The sequence below is a fragment of the Impatiens glandulifera genome, chromosome 4, assembly GCF_907164915.1.
Source record: "Impatiens glandulifera chromosome 4, dImpGla2.1, whole genome shotgun sequence".
Lineage (NCBI taxonomy): Eukaryota > Viridiplantae > Streptophyta > Magnoliopsida > Ericales > Balsaminaceae > Impatiens > Impatiens glandulifera.
In genome coordinates this window covers 58,495,801-58,516,812 of record NC_061865.1, presented here as the reverse complement: position 1 = coordinate 58,516,812, position 21,012 = coordinate 58,495,801, and the positions used below count along the sequence as shown (strand labels likewise).

Genomic DNA, 21,012 nt, shown 5'->3' with positions numbered 1-21,012 from the left:
AATAACAAATATTATATCAAAAATAATGTTTGAGCAAATATTGAAAATTAATAACAAATATAATTATCAAAAATAATGTTTGTGCAAAATTGAAAATTAATAAAAAAAAATAATGTTCAAACAATAATTGAAAATTAATAACAAATATAATACCAAAAATAATGTTTGGGCAAGAATTGAAAATTAATACTAAAAATAATGTTTTAGCCATAATTGAAAATTAATAACAAATATAATAACAAAACAAGAATTGAAAATAGCATAGTGAAGCGCCGCCGACTTCCTCCGTATGCCGCCGCCCATGCAAGACATATAGATATGTGGACCGACAAGCCTAAAGACCAGACCATTTAATAAAAAAATATAGGATGTTAGTTAAATTTATTAGATATTTTAATATAAAAGTGTTTGTTCATTGTTTAATATTTTTGGTTATGAGTTTAAATTTCACCAAAAATACATATATTTTTAATAATTTTTAAAATTAAAATTAAGATATTTTTTTTTCACGTGTAGTTATTTTACACGGAGATGAGGTAGTTCAATTTTTGTGCCGGCACTCAATAATGAATTAGAAATTCATTTTGAATTATTTTTTTGTACGATTTATAAATTTGGTAACATAAAATATTATTTATTAAAAATAGATTAAACATGGAAAAAATGAGAACTATTCATTTGAAATTTGAAAATTTTAATTTTTTATGTCAAAGATAAAAAAAATAAATATGTTTTGACAAAAAGAAATTATAACTTATATAAAGTTTGATAAAAAATTAATTTTTTTAATTAATTTTTATTTAATTAAATTACACTTCTGGTATTATATGTATACAAAATTAATTATATATATTTTCTTAATTTTTAAATAACCTTGTTGTATTGTTATATTGTTGTAAACTTTATAAAAATAAATATAATTTAATTACCATAAACATTTCTCTAAAATAAAATATAATAAAAAAAAAAAAATATCTTTCTTATATATATAATTTTTATTTACTTGCATCATTTTTATCTTTTCGAACAAGGTATCAAGATGAAAAAGACAAAAACACCCTTCTCGGCCCAGTGGTTTGGCTTGGCTCGGCTCAATCGAAATTCTGAAATCTGCTTAGTAAGAAAGTGAAGCCCAAGACGGCGTATTCTTACAACGTCACTCCCTTTCGTCAACTATCTCTCTCTGCCTACAGAACCCTCCGCCGTCTTCCTCCGTTTGCCGGCGGCCATGCTAGATATAAAGGAAGGTCCTCCAGATAAAGAACTATACGCTCTACTCCACGTTTCGCCGGAGGCATCCGATGAAGAAATCAGGAAAGCTTATCGTCAATGGGCGCAAATTTATCATCCAGATAAATACCAAGACTCTCAGGCATCTTCCTTCTCTCATTTATCTATATTGCTATCACATTTCTGAACAGATGACGATGTTGATGATTATGTATGATGATTCTGTGGATTTTATTATGAAATTTAATTAGTAGTTTAAGTTGAAGGATGATGATGATGTCTAGTTTACTGTTAAGCAGCGATATGTTGAATGATTACTTTGATATTTGATAGATAACTTGAGCTTATTGGCTTCATTGATGGTGTATTATTTATTAGGTTAAACTTTATTGAAATATTTAGTGCCTTGATGTGGTTGTATTTTATTTTAGGATCAATAAGACTAGAGGAACTATTTAGCTTGACAAGCTAATTATCATAAGAGAGCTGAGAGCATCTGGTGTCTTTATAAGTGATATATTGCTTGAGAGCCTTTCATTTTCAATTCAGTGAATAAGAATGTTGCCTCAAACCTTGTGTCTGCTATTGGTGTTACAGTATTAGCACTGTATCACATACTGGAATTCAGTAATACACCGCAAATAAAGCTCTATCCTGTAAAATATGCTTGCGTTTGTTGTCCTGAATCATGTATGTCTACAGTATTACTTTATGGAGCTTTGCAACCAAAATTTAATGGTTCTATCAACCCTACACTATTCAATACAGCTCATTTGTTGAGTCTAGATTGACCCCAAACAACTGCAAATCACTACATTACTTTGAATTTGTATTACCCCATTGTAAATACTCTGACATTCAAATTTAACTATCTATGCCCTGTTTTCTATGTTCATAAAAGGTTAATTTCACTTGCATTGTTTGGGTGGCTAGTTTAGTACTCATGTCAAATCTTTTCGTGTTGCCCATATTACATTTCCTTCATCATATTATTAAAGTCTGATCAGTGATACAGCTGATATTGCTTGGGTCCTTTTCCATGCTATTCTTAAATGCTACTTAGGCTGTAATGAGTAGTATATACTAAATTATTTAATTGTTATGTGCTTGCAGAGCATATTAGGTAGACATCTTAACAGGAAGTAGAGATTTGTGGCAGTTCTCATTTTTCACTTCTGAGTTTTCAGAAGCATGGTCTAGATATTTTCATTTACCATGGAGCCATTCTCCAATAGAAGATAACAAGCTATTCTAGAACATCATTTAAGTGCCTAATCGGTTGTAATAAGTTTTTGTTTTACCTTGTTAGTGCTTCAATATGGTTTGGTGAGGACCTGGTTCTTACTATGGGGTTGTTTGAATTGAATTTGGATTATAATCTTATGTGATTTATGATTGATGTAGAATAGGAAAATAAAATGTTTAGGTTATACACGTTTTTGGTCTATTAGTTCCATAATAAATCAAACCAGAAGTGAAAAGTATATATATATATACACACATATAGGAGAATTATATTATGGGGAGAATGTGAATCTCCATAAACAAGCCCTTAACACAAATAATTAGGTTATGGCATTGGTTACATGTCATTGAAATTATGTTTGTAAATATGTAATATATGCTCTTAACTGCATAATGCAAGAAGCATACAGTTTACAAAAGAAAGCTTCAGTTTCTTATAGTAACATTCCCTCCCACTTGTTTGCAAATCAATGATGCAAGTGGGTGCGGGTGGAAGTGCTATTAGCACAATGTCTATGTGTCATGCTTTTTTTGAGCGTGGGTCAGAGGTTCAAATCCAGCCCCCTCTCCTAACAAAAAAAATAATGCATGCTATTTTTTTTTATCACTTGGGCATTTTAGATTCTTATGTTATTAGAAAGCAAAAAACTTTAAATTGGATTTTAGGTTTATGTTGTTAGTCAGATTGTACGATTAAACTAACTGAATGAATATCTTCGTTACTTGGACTTTCCAGATGAAGGAAACTGCCACGGAGAACTTTCAACGGATATGTCAAGCCTATGAGATTTTAACTGATGAGACTAGAAGACAGATATATGACATATATGGCATGGAAGGATTGACATCAGGTTTAGAACTTGGCCCAAAACTAAGTAAAGCAGAAGAGATCAAGGAAGAATTAGAACGTTTGCGGCGCAGGAAGGAACAGGAAAATATTTATTCCCATGTTCGTTCTTCTGGTTCAATCTTGACCAATATTTCTTTGCCCAACTTTCTACAAGGTGATGGCATCATGAAAGGGTATGCCATATTCGTTCATTTCCAGTACTCTCTGTACTTTAAGTAGTACTCATTCCTTTTATTACATTGTTAAATAAAATATGTGACTCAATAAAGTAAACTAAGATAAATATAGTATACAATCAGAGTTACAATAGGATTATGATAAACAAAAGGGATAAGAGATTAATCAAGACATTTAAAATGGAATGATAAAAGTAAAGATTAACAACTTTGGTGGTTATTACACTATAAATTAAGAACAGTATAATATAGTTAATCTTCTTAGTAGTGTTATATCACCATGAGTTAAAAAATTGTTATGGTGGGTGGGAGGTAATAGATTACATTTGGAGTTATGTAAGTGTGGCTTAGTCTAGGGTCTCTAAATTCTCACTTTTTAGTCATTGTCCTTTTCCTTTTTACTTGCTTTTATTTCTGTAATTTTTTTACAAGTGGGAGGGAATGTTAGTCATCCACAGAAATGCCAGAATATCTGATAGAGTATGAACTTATTGCACAAGATTGTCCCTAGTGAAATAAGGGATGTTAGATGTACATCCAAGATTTGACCTCTGATGAAAAATTAACCTGTCTGTTCCCTCAAAGCTCACCGGCTTAAGATGACATCCTTTTGTTGTTCTCACCATTTCTATCAATTCCGAATTCCTTAAGTGCAGGATATCCTTATCAAAAAATAATTCTTATCACCTTTTCTACCAATTTCAAATCCCTATGTTGTTTAGAAAGCAGAACAAAATTTCTTTAATTAAATCTATAGGCTAACCTGAATGTATGTTGTTTCTACGGAATTTGAAGAATAAAGTGTGTATATTAATGGGGTAGCACCCTTTAAATACAAATGTACATAGGATTTTCTAGGATTACTCTGATCCCTATAACCATGAATATATATTAATTCCTATAATCATGGGATATATATCAATAACAATTTAGAGATAATTTTCTTCAAAATCATTAGAGCATAATTGAAGGGGTAATTATCAATCTAACTAACTAAAAGATACCCTTTAATGAATTTGAATATTCTCAACAGTTTCCTTTGTGGAGCCAGTCAAATTATTTTGAGGTTTTAATTATTGCATTCATTTTTTTGGGCATCTTATCCAAATATGTTATTCCTGTATAATTTTAAGAAGTGGTTTATTGGATTAATATTTAATTGCTAACTGGATATCTCATGGCTTTTGGTTTCATTTATATATCCACATGTTTGGTAAAGTAACCATAATGTTTATATACCTCTTTCTAGAATGGCAATGTCAACTGATGTTCAGTCTCAGTTGTCAAAACGTGTTGCTGTTGCTATTGGTGGAAATATGGTAGTCAAAGGAAATGCTGGTGGTGGTGGTGCTACTGCAGTGCTTAGACATCAGATATCTCCAGCATCTTCTGTAGAATTCATGGCTTCAACTGGCTTAAGATCAATTTTAGGGGTGCAAACCTCTAGGTGATTCACATCCCAATGTGGCTAATCCTCATCACTCCTCAGTTTTAGTTGTGTTTAACTTACTCATCATTCTAATTTTATGTTAGGCAATTATCAACGAATTCTACAGCAACAATGGGCGTTTCAGTGTCCTTGAGGGATGGGTCGATTAATCTTTCAAACACATGGTCTCGTCAACTTTCGCAGTCATCAAATGGAAATGTTAGTTTTTTTCCTTCTTAAGTTGGTTATTTTATCATCTAATAGTCTTCCTTGAGTTTATGGAGTAGAGATTTGATGTAGTTGAGTTGCAAAGAATATTATACGCACCAAAAGAAAGTACACAACCATCTTTAATGTTAATGATTTTGCAAGAATCTTTGGAGGAGCTAATCATGAGTATAACCTAATTTAGGTTATTTCATTGGAACACCATATGGTTTTTCAGATTTAACAAAGTTATGGATTTGTTAAATAAATATATCTTTCTTTTGGTAGAGTCCTAAAATTCATTACCTGTATTTAAAACAAGAAATACTTTATTTCGAAACACCAGGTAATCATTTTAATATTCCCAAGATTACTTTGAATGATGGGAGGATACATTTATTGGGAAATTACTGCAAAGAGAAAACTTTATATTGTACTAATTTACAGAAAATCCTTGGAAAAACACATTGTAACTGCATTAAGAAAGCCAGTTTGTCAATAAGTGCGTTTATTTTGTTTTCACTTCCAGATTTTAGAAAAAAATAACATGTTTCTCTCCTTGTTTTTGTTTGTCTCTTTCACCCAGTCATGTTTTTTTCCCGCTCAATACTTCTTATCTATTCTTCTCCCTTCTTTCCAGATACAACTTGTTTTAGGCATGGAGTCATTTGTCGCTGTAGGGTGGCAAAGGAAAGAAGAAAAAAGGTCTGCTGCTGGGGAGATAAAGGTAGGTCTAGCATGTTTGAGTTCAGTTCAGCTTCCCAATCTGGAAACATGCCTTGACTTGTAGCATTTCTCCACCACTGATTTGATATAAATTTATGTTCTTTTGTTTTTGTTTCTCTTCTCCCTTAAACGCATCTTGTGTTTTCTTTTTAATGAAAGTTGACATTTTTCAAAAAATAAAATAAATTTGGCACTACATATGCTCTACCACTGAATAAAAATGAGTTGTTCCATAAAAAATGTTACCTGTTGAATATTGCAGATTGGCACAAGTTCTTTTGGAGCATCAGCTCATTATACGCACCGCTTCTCATCAAAGTCTCATGGGCGTTTTGGTGGCAGGGTGGGAAGGTATCTAGCTTAATAACAACTACCCTAATTGTTTTCCACTCTTTTAAGTACATCTACATGAAAGCTATTTAGTATTAGCTCAGGAGTGGAAGATCAATGTGGCGAATCGCTGGAATGGTATTATGTGTATCTTCTTCAGTATAAAAAAGAACATGTTTATGTCCATTTGTTCGGTCCCTTGAGTAGATAACCTTTTCCTCTAATTGAAAAGGCATTATGCCCATGTCTTTTTCATCATTAAGGAACTTTTACCACAGATGGTAACAAGAAGTCCTTGTCCATATATACGATACAGATGCACTAGTTGGTTTGTATCCACTAACCATCTTCACAGTTTTAGAGTGTTTGACATGTGTTTCAACCCTCTGGAAATTGCTCATGCAACCTAGAGGTCCTAGACTATTATGTTGTTTAGGGTATCTCACCTTCATTGGTATATGGATAATCATTCAGATGCCATAAAGCATCAGAAATTAAGCAAAAGAACCCAGAAGGGGTTGCCTCAACCACACTCTCTACTGAAGATTCCCCCCAAAAATAACTCATACTCTCTATTCTTCCAGAGTATATAGGCCTTTGGCAAGCCAGTCCTCGGTTTCGGTTGATGACTTTTCTCATATCTCTGAATTTTAATGGCTCTGTTAGTTCCATGTGTTCAAGGTCCGGTTCTTGGTTCTATTTCTTAGTTTTTTACATCTTAACTCCATTTTCCTATTCTTTTGCCTAGTCACCTCACGTCAGATGGCATTGAAGTATGCAATTATTTTTCCAATTTACTTCATGATTCTTTATACCTTGCCAAATTCTAATTGACTGTCATTATTATGTTTTCCATTGGTACGCAGCTCTAACCTTGAGATTGAAGTTGGAGGTGGGAGAAAGCTTTCTCGTTTTAGTACCGTCCGCATGGTGTATGCAATTGGAATTCAGGTACTTTTTCTACAAAATAAGATTGTAATCTTTGCTTTCATGTTTGTATTTTTTTTTCTCTTGTCCTCCACGGACTCTGTATGACTATACCATTCTTCTCTTAGCAAGCCGTGATGCTAGGATGCATTTTTTTAGTGCATCTTTATTTGAGATCCCGTTTACAGGAAATAATGATATTTTCTCCTAGAGTTGATTTTTATTTTTTCATGTTCGCTTGGACCTATAGAATATTTTCTGTTCCATGTAATAGATCTAGCAAATGGAAAACAATTTGTGTGATTTGGGTATTCTTTGATTCAATATTTTTTTGTATGAATATGATTAATTGTCAGCAAACACTTTGATCTTTGTTAATACTCATATTGATAAATTTATTCTCTTAAATCTGGATACTCTTTCCATATTACTGAGATCTGTTGCATGTGGAATTTCCATGGGTCAAGGGATACACTCTATTTAGGTGTTAATGATTTTCTGGTATGTTTTTTCATTACATGCATCTAAGCTTTGACGATTACTTATAGGGTATTTTGTGGCGATTTGAATTGCATCGTGGGGATCAAAAGCTAATTATCCCTGTAAGTGCAATATCTTCCTCTTCTTTTATCTGTACGTTGTGTGTGATCATTCTGGTTCATAATGTTAGATCATTATTGAGTGCACTCCAGCTGAAGATACATGCCTCCTTTTCCTTCTCTTTACATTCAATGTCAACAAACCAACCTTGGCTAATAAATGTGATATCATTGTATCTATTGATCAGAGGCTTGAGAGGACAGACCCGAAAGTAAAAACATCAACTAGGAAACTCTTTGAGCCTTGTCTGGAAAAGAACGCAAATTTAGATTAGTTTGGTGATTATGCAGCCCAGTTGTGGTAAACTTTAACCTATTAGAGTGGCAAATAGGTGTGCCAACCATGTATACCCATTAGGTGCCGTACCAGGTGCAGACCCATTTTTTAGAATAAACTCTTAGAACAGAGACTCTCCTCTCTCATCATATAAGATCACTTTGTTTTTTAGGGTGAGTTTCGAGGAATGGGTGTATTAAAATCATATGAATTAATTATCTTTGAGAAGGACAACAGAAAGCTAAAACATTAGATTGTATGTATGCCTTCACAAATAGTATGGTAGTTTAGCATACTGATTCGATTTACAATGATCTCAATAAATGGGACAGACTTAGAATCACAGTTTATTATATTAACCACTTTCCAACATAATGGGCTGTTTTTTCGTACCTACCAAGGATGGCCTTAATCTTAGCATCAAGCCTAGGGAACGACTTATAATAAGATCAAGTAAGAAGTGAGATGAAGGGTAATCTTGAACTCATCAGTAAAATATATGGACTCTTGTTGACTGATTTGTTCAGAAGGTAAAAGGAGTTGGTTTCGATCTGTGTTCATTTTTATTCAGTTCACCTTCTAATGGAGTTGCTTGCCTATTCCTATCAGGTTCTTCTTTCAAAGAGCTTAAATCCTGTTTTTGCAACCGGAGCATTTATGATTCCCACATCACTTTACTTTTTAATCAAGGTAATCTTTCAATACAAATAAGAAGATGTGATCTATTGATGAGCCCTGAACATCCATAGATTAACATTTCCATTGAAGTTGCTGTGAAAGTAAACAATTCTAAGGAAATCTTAATAATTTATTTAAACACACTATAAATTGCACATCTCAAACTGGTATAATGTAAGATGTAAATTATGATGACTTCCAAGACGAGAATGATTTGCAAATGAAATTCCTCGATTTCTAAATTACTTGCAAAATCTTAAGATTCACCTGGTCTAGTCATAATTTTTAATTTACGCCGCAGCCTTTTCTTCTATATTTTATTTTGAGATAATCATTTCAAAAGTGAAGTGCTGCCAAAACAAATATTTTTTAACAGGGGAAATAGTCATTGAGTCTGCCCTTGCTGTGTTATTTTATCTGTTTTATGTATATATGTGTGCCTCAACATTCAACATCCATTGTTAAGGGACATAAAATACTTATTATGTTATTCTTGTTTGATATTTCTGATTCTTTGATTTAATTTCTCCAATAATAATTTAATAACTACTGCTAATTGAATACATTTTCATAATATCCAGACATATTTCATCAAGCCTTACTATCTTAAACGCGAAAAGCAGAAATCTCTGGAAAATATGGAAAAGACTTCAGCTGAGGTACCTATCTAACATTTCTCCTAAATATTTCATTTTAATTCATGGCCTTCAAAATGAAAACTAGATCTTATTTCAATTGTTGAATTGCTTGCTTAGTACATTTACCTATGTGTGACATTTAGGAACTATATTTTGAGCCTATTTGAAAAGTCTTATTTTGTCACATTATTTTTGCACAATCCCCATCCCATCGCAAAACTCCCAAAGGTAAACTCATTTGGCCTTGTTTATTTAAATAACCCACTATCCTTTCACCTATTTATTCATCAATCAATTTATCAACTAAAATTACTTTTTTATTAAATATGAATACCCTTTAAGTCTTTTCACCTAATAACCCATCTTTTCATAACCCCGAACCAAACAAGGTTATTTAAATAACTCAAATCCGAACAAGGCCTTGGTGTAACAAGTGTAGTTGAATGAGATCACAATTCATTTGACAAATAAAATTGTTACCAATCCCAAATTCTTATGAGACATATAATTTTTGCTAAATAAATGTAAACATTTAAAATATTTTGGCTTCTCGTCAAATGTGGTTATATCTAGATGACAACAATGTTAACCAAATAGTTAGGTATTCCATGTCGGTTCTATTTACCATTATGCTTCGTCGTACTGAGTTGCTTCCATGATGAATCTATTTTATCTACATTTTGTTTCCTTTTTTTGTAAAAACGAGATTTTTTTTGCGTGTTTATTCTCATTCTTTAAACTTAGGTGAAAGAGGCTAGATCAGCAGCTGAAAAGGCACAACAGTTACTTAAAACTGTAGCAAACAGAAAGAAGAACAGACAAGTAGAAATAAATGGACTTGTAATCTTAAAAGCAGTTTATGGTAATAAGAAAGCATTAAACAAAAGACAAACAATGGAACAACAAGCAAATGACAATGCAGTTGATTCGCAAGTCATTGATGTCACTCTGCCTCTAAATTTTCTTGTCAATGATACTGGGAAACTTAAGGTAATTAATTTTCTTTCGTTTATTTTCTAGGGCATGAAACTATTATTATTATTATTATTATTATTATTATTGTGTTCTGAGTTTTATAATTTTTGTTATGAAAGCTTCACGAGGGCATTAAGAAATCAGGTATTATGGGTTTCTGCGATCCATGTCCAGGAGAACCTAAGTCCCTGCATGTTGAGTATAGTTACCATGGTGAAAGATTTGAGGTAAACGCGAAAATTTTCATCTTTTTTTTTATCGGGATATATATAGCTGATGATTGGTTTTGTAATGTTTATACAATAGGTAACTGTCGATGATTATGAAGAGCTGTTAATACCGCAGCAATCACATGGAATATAATTTCACTAATGCGTATTTCTTCCTTCTTACGATTTTTCCTCCCTTTATTTATTCTTCATTGGAAGTTGTTCAATTTTGCTGCACCTCTGGTTTTGGGGATAAAAAAACCTGAATGGGAAATACAAGCAATTGATATTCTATGTTGTACTATAATAATATCAAATATTGGTGAGGCTAACAGTTTTATAATTAAGAATATGTAGTGGTAGATTTTATGTTCTAATTTAACCTAATAAAATATATAAATTACCCCTTTCCTTATGCCATTTGAGACTAAAATAACTTCTTTATTTTATATATTTGGTTTGGTTTGGTTTGGTTTGGTTTGGTTTGGTTTGGTTTGGTTTCTAGGTTAATGCATTCTCTTTAAGAATTGAATATATATATCATTTGAAAATTTATGAAGGACTCATGTTAGAAGCTGCAAAAGAGTTAATATTTTTTTAATAATTTCAGGTCAAACTTTGTATACATCTATGTTAGATTGTTCATGGGTAAGTTCAGATTTTTCAATAGGTTATAATAATTTTAATATAATAATATAGGCACTTAAAAAATTTTGATTTTACAGGTAAAATTTTACAATTTATAAATTATTTCGAATTTTTGTAAATTAAATTAATTTATATATTTAACAATAAAATTAATTTATATATTTAACAAAAAAATAAAAAAGTATTATAAACACATGTAATTAAATTTATGTAATTCTAACCTTTTTTAATTTATGTATCATTTATTTATTATTATTATTTCAATTAATTTTATATTATATATATAAATAATAATAATATATAACTAATATTCTTAATTTTTTTTATACATGATCTTGGGAAATTTGACGAAATGATCATCATAATAGGGGTAAATGAGTGGGTGAGCAGCGCATAATTTTAAATGCGCTGGTGACCACCCTCATATTTTTTGACGAAATTCTCCCTGTAGTAAGACAAAACCGGAAAAGTCCACAAATCGCGAGACGCAATCGGCAATCGCGAGACGATTTTTTTTTTTGAAAAGTCCAAACTCGCGAGATGCATTCGCAAAAGGACTTTTAACAGGCATCTTATGCAACGAGGGCAATTTCGTCCAAAAAAATTTAAATGGTCACCAGCGCAATATAATTTATGCGCTGCTCACAAACTCATTTAAAGCAGTTATTAGGGTTATTTCGTTAAATTTCCCTCATACTTAGCTCTACATCCACATTAGATCTACATCACATTAATTCATTTAATATTTGTATATATTTTTAAAAATAAAAAGTTATTAACAAATAGGTTAAAAAACTATATTTTGAAAACCGTTCCGTTCTGATCATCGACCCAGTTGTTTGGGTGAATTTCGGTTGAACCATTCATTAATTTTGTCACTAGCCATTATACTTCCCCCATCTTCTTCCTCAAATTACTTTAAAAAAAACTTTTAGTCCATTTCTTGATATACATTACACACCACTAATAAACCTTCTTTCAATTTCATGATTTCTAATCTCTTGTAAACAACATTCTCAGGTCAAATTCCAATTCAAAATGACTTATCAATCCAATAGACAGTTTGGGTAAGTAAGAATTGAGTTACTTCAAAATCATATGTTAAATATTAAAAAGGCCTAATCTTGAGTTACTTCAAAATTATATGTTAAATATTAAAAAGGCCTAATCCCCTCAAATACTAAAAGCTCAATGATTTATGCAATTCTTGAGGCCACATCCAATCATTGTCAAAGAGTCGTTTGAATCAAATTAGAGAACTACAATAGCCAATTTAATTTAAATTACAGAACAAAGTAGCTGTAAGAAACCCTATTAATCCGAATTCAAAACAGAAAAATTAAAGCCCAGAACTTAATACTTGAATCTGCATATACAATCGCCAAGTATAGAAATCTTCAGACCCTAAGCAGATCGGCACGTAGCCCTAGCCTTAGCCCTAGCCCTAGCCCTAGCCCTAGCCCTAGCCCTAGCCCTAGCCCTAGCCCTAGCCCTAGCCCTAGCCCTAGCCCTAGCCCTAGCCCTAGCCCTAGCCCTAGCCCTAGCCCTAGCCCTAGCCCTAGCCCTAGCCCTAGCCCTAGCCCTAGCCCTAGCCCTAGCCCTAGCCCTAGCCCTAGCCCTAGCCCTAGCCCTAGCCCTAGCCCTAGCCCTAGCCCTAGCCCTAGCCCTAGCCCTAGCCCTAGCCCTAGCCAATCATAGATATTCTAAAGTTAGTTCCACGATCAACTTGTTGGGATATAACTGCAATTAAATATATTCAAGTGAAAAATGATAATTAGATTCGAATTCTCAAACATGAAGATTTATATCTTTCCATCATCAATCTATAATTATTCTAACTAGGTCTTAAAAGTAACCAAATAAGATGAGGAGTACATAATAACGTACACAACACTTCGAGTGTAAGAATGGAACCAAGTTTTTGCTTTCTCAAAAGACAGTTAAATCTCTAAAGAATCTGATTATAATTCACATGAAATGGGAGAGAAAAAAAAGTTTCAAATAATCTAATTGAAATTTTGGTAAAGGAAAAGTATTGGACTAATCTTTCCAACCAAAAATTTCAGCACAGAATTTTGACCGGTTCAATAAGTGACTGCATGGCTTAGAAATTTTGGTAAAGGGGGCTAATCTTTCCAACCGAAAATTTCAGTATTGAATTTTGACCGGTTCGATAAGTGCATACATTCCCCCACTTAACTAGATGGGGTTATGCCGATCCTCAGTAGAACCCTATAAAAAAGTCCTATTGGCTCTTTGAATGACTTCTAGGTTACCTCGTAGAAGTAAGGCAGTTTGCATGGTATAACTCAGCCGAATGAACATCGTGTAAGACATTATATTTTAAAACTATGGATTTTTTTTAAAACTGGATTTTTCTTACTAAATTAAGAAAGTTGATACTTTTAGTTATTCATGGATGTATTTCCAGAAAAAAAATATAGTATAAAATAAAATAGACTAAAACCAAACTTATTCCATATAACTCAAAGCTTTAATTATTTTCTTAAATAACCAGTTTCACTGTTAAAATAACATGTTTAACTTCAGTTTAAATAGATTAAGAATTATTTATACTGTTAATTATGGTCAAATAAATGCCCACCCATAATACAAACCATACATTAGAAATATACATATTGAATCAAATACATAATTAAATAGTTAAAATTGTATAAAATCAACTTTATATATTTACAAACATACATGGGACAATAATGGTTAAATTTTCAAGCTCATTCCTAACTTTGTTAAAATTTATATGTATAATTTATTTAATCAGAGAAAGCATGAAGTGATGAACTTCATAGGGAGGAAAAGAATTTTCTTCCATTTGCAATTGAAAGCCTCATTTCTCTCATTGTTACCAAATGCCACTTCTCCCTTTAAAATTACTTCTCTACTTCGAACATCCATTGTGATTTCTTTAATCCCTATTAACAACACTCAACATTTAATATTTGATCCCGGGACCTTCTTCGGTTTTAGGGTTATATTTAGGTAAAAAGACCCAAAAACTTAACTAAACAAGAACAAGGCCTTCCGGTTTTAGGGTTATATTCAGGTCAAAAGACCCAAAAAACCTAACAAAAACAGAACAATGCCACAGTTTTAGGGTTATATTCAGGTCAAAAGACCCCAAAACCTAACAAAAACAAAACAAGGCCTTCCGGGTTTAGGGTTATATTTAGGTCAAAAGACCCAAGAAAACTAACAAAAACAGAACAAGGCCTTCCGGTTTTAGGATTGTATTTAGAGGTCAAAAGAACCAAAAAAACCTAAACAAAAACAGAACAAGGCCTTCCGGTTTTAGGGTTATATTTAGGTCAAAAGACCCAAAAAATCTAACAAAAACAGAACAAGGACTTAAATTATTATCATCAGATGAGCTGGATTGAAGTTCTCACCTGAAATCTTGGAGATGACATGGGAGAGACGACGCTGACGAGAAGCAGAATTAAGGTTTCCGTTAAACACAATCACCTGTGACTATTAAATTAAAGAAAGAAGAAGAAGACTAAATCAAGAACATGGTCATTGCAAAGTTATAGTCTTGAAGAGATGATAGATGAACAACTAACTTACAGAAGGAGCAGTTAGATTTGCAGCATACAATAGAGATTGTTCCGATAATTTTCCCATCAAAACCCCCTAAACCAGAGAAACCTACAAATGATAAACAGTAGCTTTCTTTCTTCCCCATATGCTCTAATAACAATTATATAATCATTCCTTGAGAAGTCATGCTTGGTGGCAAATAGGAAGACAGTCAAAAAAATAAACAATAATATTTGAGCCATCTATGTCAGGCTTAGTTCCACGATCGTTGCATTAACTGTCATGTATTTGGACATTTGACTTAAAATATTGAAGAAACTAGGCAACTAATTCTGAGAATTACAAGTATATAATATGTGTTTCAATGGCAGCAGCAGGCTTTGACATGTCAAAAGCCACCAATTTGGACATGAAAACGAAATATACTAATGACTTAATTATAGATAGAGATAGATAAACCAACCAACCAACCAACCCCTTTCTTGACCATTTCCCACCTTTCTGCATCAAACCCACGTATGGAAATAGCAAGTAATCTTCATCTTGATTTTGAGATGATCAAAATTCAGAAGTAGGGTTTTCTTCTACTGAAATCTCTCTTGTTAGAACCAGATCTATCATCATCCCTTCTGCTGCTTTTTTTCTCGACAATCAAAGCTCGTTCCCTTTCCTTTTCTTTCTTCTCTCTTCTCAATCGTTCATCTCTAAGTTCCTCTAATGTCTTCCTTCCACTGTTCTTGCTCTTTTCCTTCACAATTCTCGACTTATCATCATCACCTTTGTCGGAATCCTTAACACTAGGCTTTGACATGTACCATGGCAACTTCACACCCTTCCCTGCAATTCCATAACCCAGTCTATATTTCTCATCTTCAGGACCAACTGTTCTTGGCGGTTCCTCTTTCTTCTTCATCTTCTTCAACCCACCTCCTTTCTCTTCCTCCTCTCCTCTTCTCTTTCTTTTCCCCTCTCCTCCACCGCTAACTGAATCATCAACTGGATCAAAGATCTTAATTCCTTCAAACAGATTAATATGATTCGATTGAGGTTCTAATTCCGGTTCCGGTACCACCACCGCTTCAGGTTGCGGTTCCGCTTTATGTGAATTCTCAACTTGTTGAGTTTGGTTTGATTCGGATCGAATCAAAGGCGCTAAACCGCGGGAGGTACGCAATTGTTCGAGGCGGAACTCGGCGTCCTTCTTACGAGATTGTTCGCGCTTGAGCTGTTCCTCTTTTGCGGCGGCTTCTTCATCTTGTTTGACTTTTTCTCTGTTATCGAAGTTGTAAACATTCCATCGCTTCTGGGGGAGAATATTCAGACCACCGTGGCCTCCCATTAATACGAAAGGTGAAAGACGAGGGAGGAAATCGATCTAGAATTTTTGGAGAAGATGATGATGTTTGAGATTATGAAACCCTAAATAGATATAAATCAGGAATCTTGAAAAGGCTAACAAATTCCTAATTTTAAATTCTTATATATATATATATATAATAAAATAAATAATTTTATATTATTCTCAAGAAAAAACTTAATTATATTATTTTTAAAATTTGTTGGTAAGGGGTTATTTAGAAAATTATCTTATTTTAAAAAAAATAAGTGATGATATTATTTTTTATTTTTAAGTAAAAAAATATTAATATATAATAATAAAATAAAAAATATTTTAATATTTTGATTAATAATGTAATAAATGAGAAAGATATTTTAGTTTTGATGATTTAAATAACTAGAGCAGACATATTTTTGAATTCGGGTTATCTAAATAAACTTGTAAAACGTAATGATCGTGATTATTTTGGGGAGGTAAAAATTTAATGATAAAAAATTTAAATAATATTAATATATAATGATAAAATAATAAATAATAATATTTTAATCAATAAATTTTGTAATTTAACCCGAGGAGGAGGGAATAGACCTAAACTTGTTTATGCTTTTTTTAAAATAAATTTTAATTTATTTACAAAAATGTTAGACTATTGAAAAGGTGAATATTTTTTTTTTAAGTAGAAGTGTTTAAAGGATAATAATTTATAATGATAATTTTTTTTTTTAAATAGAGAGTGTTTTAATTAATATATTTAGTATAAAATGATATTTGATTATGGTAAAAAAATATTTTTAAGAAACTCATGTTTTTTTTTTGCAAACTGAAAACTCATGTTTTGATTTTGGGTGTTTCCAAAACAAAGGACAACTAAAAATTTATAGTCTAATTCAATAAATGGTTCTTGCATATTTTCCTATTTATTGTCTTTATTTCAACTATTTAATTGATTCGATAGTGTATTTAGATTCAACATCTACTTTTATAGATAATTGAACATTTTAAGTTTTTGGAAAAAAGCTCACTTAGACGTATGTACTTGTACAACTAGCTCATTTAGACGTATGTACTAATAAAAGGTCATTTAAACATATATACTATCAAAAATTAGCTCATTTAGCCTCTTTTAGTAACCATGGTTAACTTTTATTTTTAAATTTATATATTTATTAATTAAATATTAATATATTTTCTCTCTCTTTCTTTTTCATTAATTAAACTAGGTAATTTATTTTATTTTTAAATTTTTTATTATTTTAATATTAATTTTTATTTTATATTTCATCTTTTTTTATTAGTTTTTATTTCTCATATTTCTTAAATTTTCATTTTTTTAAAAAAATTTAACAACTTATTTATAAATTTTATGTTTTACTGTAATATTTTTTTTGAAAGGTTTTTTCTTATTTAATTTAATATAATAAAAATGAAAAAGGGTTTTTTTTATTTAGTTTAATATAAATAAAAATAAAATTAATAATTTTTATTTAATTTTTATTCACAACTTATATTAGTAAACTTATATTAGTAGTAAATTAATTATTTTGTCTAATATTTGATTATTACTCTTTTGGTGTTTGATTAATGAGTTTTTATTATTATTCAATTCTTAATTATTAATTAATTTATTGTTGAAATAATTTTTATTATTATATTCAATTATTGGGATAAACAAATTTAAAATAATTAATAATTAATGTAAATATAAAAAAAATATATATATAAAAAAGAAGAAAAAATATAGAGTTAAAATAATTAATGATGAATGCTCGTGTATATATATATATAAAATAAAATTAAAATAATCAATCATAAATACTCATATAAAAATAATAAAAAATTATAAAAAATAAAATAAAATAGAGGGTCATTTATTAGTAATAAATGAAATAATAAATGAAAAGAGAAGAGAGAAAATATATTAAAATTTAATTAATAAATATATAAATTTAAAAATAAAAGTTAACCATGGTTATTAAAAAAGGCTAAATGAGCCAATTTTTGATAGTACATATGTTTAAATGACCTTTTATTAGTATATACGTCTAAATGAGCTAGTTGTACAAGTATATACGTTTAAGTGAGCTTTTTTCCTAAGTTTTTTCTTAAACTTTTCCATTGGTAAAAAGTAAAAACAAGAAGAGATTAAATTAACCCAATGATTGAAATGCTATGTATAATATTTACTCTACATATACTAACAAAACTCAAGAAAAAACAAGGCCTAAGGTTGGGCTAATAATTCTTCCATTGTGGTGAACGGTTGTAATCACCATCAATACTAAAGTTACTATATTGGTAATTTTGTGGCACCCTAGTTGGACTCTCCTGCACAGCAAACTCATCATCTAACATTCCTGTCCCTGAATATTGTTGCACCACCAAAACCGATACCGAAATCGCAAAATCCGATGACGCTATTAAGTCCCCAATAGCCCCCAACTCCGGGCACTCGCTCCAATCCGTCAATCCGGCCTTCAAAGGCGATATCCTCCCTTCATCTCGTCCCACAATGAACAAATCATGAATCGGATCTATCGATCTTATACACGCCATTGTCTCCTCCCCGTTATTCACCACTTGCTCCACATATCTAACCGATTCGTTGTTCGAAGTCCACGCTCTAAACTCGTTCACGTAGTCCTCGTCCCGTCGTTTGTCGACGTTCTCGAATGTCGAGCCTCCACGATTTTCCATCTCGGTCGCTAAGTTCCCGGGTAGGAACCGTATAACCATGAGCCTGATCGCAGGGTGTTCCGACATTCGCCAGCCGTATGCAAGGGCTTCACGATCGTCGCGGCCGCCGAAAAACAGGACAACCACGTGGTGCGACACCTCGTTGACGGGGGATAGCCCTCGGTCGACCAATATCCCAACCGAGCATGCTGCATTCTCCAACACGTTTTGGTTTATCGAACGGAAGGTCGAGTTCACTGACTCCATTCCTCCGTCGACCGTTTGTTGCTTGTGGAACGGGATGATTATGAACGACACACGTTTGTCCTCGGCCATCCAGCAGATGTCGTCGTGCATTGTGGAATAGGGCGAGATCGCGGTTAGAGGTTGGATCGAGACGTAGCCCGTGCGTTCGAAATCTGAAAACGCGCGAATGATGTTGTCGGATTGGGCTTTGGTTGGGTTTGCCGTGGGTCGATTATGATTGGCAATGAGCATGGCAGAGGCTCGGCCCGTCAGCTCGACGAGGTGGAGGACATAAACGCAAATTGGAGATCGTTTGGATGGGTAGGAAGCCTCGAGGAGGTTGACTATGGTTGGGACATTGCGTTGTGTGTGTATGCAAACTAAGATCTTTAGTTCTACGTCCGGTCTGGACAGTTGAATTGATCTTCTCTTGTAAGGGGCGAACTTACGTGTAGGCTTGTAAATTGATGTCACTGAAGGCATGATCATCGAGGTCAAGCTCATAGCTATGACAACCATTATCGCAAATGTCTTCTCATCCAAAACCTATAGAGCAATATCATATAAAAACGATGAAAATAGTCGTGTTATATTAGATTTAAGAACACGCTTTGAAAATAGTCATTAAAGTGAAGTTCATGTTGAGGATATAAATCGAGTTTTCGATGCAAGTTGAGAAATCAAAATGTTTTGCAAGGGCGAGAAGTTACATTTTGGTCTTTGCCAATGTTGAGCACGATAACCTCAATAAGGCCTTTGCTATTCATCAAGAGACCAAGCGTAACTCCGTCGCGTAACGGCATCTGATAATACGTGGTGGCGATCAAGGTTCCGACCACTTTTCCGATGAGGGAAAGAACGACCACAAGGATCAAATAAAACCAGGTAGCGACTCCGGTTATTTGTGTCACATTTGTTTTCAGCCCGCTTGTAGCAAAAAACAAAGGAAGCAGAAGACCTGATACAAAATCCTCAAGCTTCTCAATCAACGTAATTTCAAGTTGCCCGTTCGGTATCACCAACCCGAACACAAACGCACCAAACACCGCGTTAGTCCCGATTGCATCAGTCACGAATCCCGATATCAACACTCCCGCGAGTACCAAGCACACGCAAAAATCGCTAATTGACTCCCCATCTCTCGTCCGATTCACCATCCAGCCCACCATTGGTCGCACCACGACCGTGCAAAAGAAGACAAACCCCACGCTCGAGAGAAGCACGGAAACGGTCGCGACCGAGGTCGAACCTTCATCGGCCAATGCGACAGCGAATGCAAGCAAAATCCAGGCAATCGCATCCATCACGAGGGCAGATGACATTGCGAGCCTACCAATGTCGGTGTTGAGTAGCTTTAGTTCGGCGAGGATTCTCGAGAGGACGGGGAACGCAGTCACAGATAAGGCAACACTAAGGAACATCATGAACGTGTATTGGTTAACTGCATGTGCTTTCTCCCGAAGGAAATAGGAGAAGAATATTCCGATGATGAATGGGATGATCATACCAGAAAGCGCGACGACAAAGGCTTGTTTTCCGGTTCGACGGAGAACGTTGAGATCGGTCGCGAGACCGATTAGGAAGATGAAGTAAAGTAGACCAATGTTAGCCATGGTCTCGAGAACCATCACGCTTCTAATGGGAAAAACCGTGTTGGCAAACTCCTCATTCTGCCCGAATAATGACGGGCCTAATATCACCCCGCCCTACCACATCAAAAAGCATATAGTCGGTTTCGTAATATGATGACCTAACGGGAGAAGATGAAGGCGATAACATACTCACAAGGATTTCAGCGATGACACGAGGCTGTCGAAGCGGTTTCAAGATAAGGACGAGGAAACGGGTGGTTACAACCACCAATGTTAGTTGGAGTACGAAAAGTGGGAGGGAATAGTTGAGTGGATTGTCGCTTTGCCATATACCGTTTGTTGTTATCATCGACGGGGCATAGCAGACAACCGTGTCGTTTTGTTTGACAACTCTATCTTCCATCTTATCTTCGATTAACTTAACTAACTATTCGTTCAATTGCTTTCTAATTCATCACAT

At 33.2% G+C, this 21,012-nt stretch overlaps 3 protein-coding genes across 3 annotated transcripts; 1 reads left to right on the top strand and 2 right to left on the bottom strand.

Moving 5' to 3' along the window:
* The first annotated feature begins 1,126 nt into the window (after nt 1-1,126).
* On the top strand, nt 1,127-10,916 carry LOC124935943 (chaperone protein dnaJ 13). Its single transcript, XM_047476387.1, has 13 exons — nt 1,127-1,372; nt 3,212-3,498; nt 4,751-4,948; nt 5,035-5,149; nt 5,778-5,864; nt 6,126-6,214; nt 7,060-7,144; nt 7,669-7,722; nt 8,606-8,686; nt 9,256-9,333; nt 10,057-10,302; nt 10,407-10,514; nt 10,594-10,916. Exons 1-13 carry the CDS (start codon nt 1,229-1,231, stop codon nt 10,648-10,650), a joined length of 1,629 nt encoding a protein of 542 aa, XP_047332343.1. The 5' UTR covers nt 1,127-1,228; the 3' UTR covers nt 10,651-10,916.
* Nucleotides 10,917-14,908: 3,992 nt separating this feature from the next.
* LOC124934139 (leukocyte receptor cluster member 1) lies at nt 14,909-16,125 on the bottom strand. The gene has a single exon (XM_047474619.1). It carries the CDS (start codon nt 16,039-16,041, stop codon nt 15,268-15,270), a length of 774 nt encoding a protein of 257 aa, XP_047330575.1. The 5' UTR covers nt 16,042-16,125; the 3' UTR covers nt 14,909-15,267.
* A 2,019-nt stretch (nt 16,126-18,144) lies between these two features.
* LOC124934241 (cation/H(+) antiporter 15-like) lies at nt 18,145-20,967 on the bottom strand. The gene is made up of 3 exons (XM_047474743.1): nt 20,746-20,967; nt 19,671-20,666; nt 18,145-19,506 (listed from the first exon to the last, which is right to left on the bottom strand). The coding sequence occupies exons 1-3, from the start codon at nt 20,953-20,955 to the stop codon at nt 18,274-18,276; spliced, it is 2,439 nt and encodes an 812-aa protein (XP_047330699.1). The 5' UTR covers nt 20,956-20,967; the 3' UTR covers nt 18,145-18,273.
* Nucleotides 20,968-21,012: the final 45 nt, after the last annotated feature.

Excerpts from the sequence above, each read along its gene's own strand:
- LOC124935943 (XM_047476387.1), top strand. The coding sequence starts at position 1,229 with ATGCTAGATATAAAGGAAGGTCCTCCAGATAAAGAACTATACGCTCTA. Across the intron at positions 3,499-4,750 it reads GGTGATGGCATCATGAAAGG|AATGGCAATGTCAACTGATG; the intron begins GTATGCCATATT and ends ACCTCTTTCTAG. Across the intron at positions 10,303-10,406 it reads ATGATACTGGGAAACTTAAG|CTTCACGAGGGCATTAAGAA; the intron begins GTAATTAATTTT and ends TTGTTATGAAAG.
- LOC124934139 (XM_047474619.1), bottom strand. The coding sequence starts at position 16,041 with ATGGGAGGCCACGGTGGTCTGAATATTCTCCCCCAGAAGCGATGGAAT.
- LOC124934241 (XM_047474743.1), bottom strand. The coding sequence starts at position 20,955 with ATGGAAGATAGAGTTGTCAAACAAAACGACACGGTTGTCTGCTATGCC. Across the intron at positions 20,667-20,745 it reads GTGTCATCGCTGAAATCCTT|GGCGGGGTGATATTAGGCCC; the intron begins GTGAGTATGTTA and ends TTGATGTGGTAG. Across the intron at positions 19,507-19,670 it reads ACATTGGCAAAGACCAAAAT|GTTTTGGATGAGAAGACATT; the intron begins GTAACTTCTCGC and ends ATTGCTCTATAG.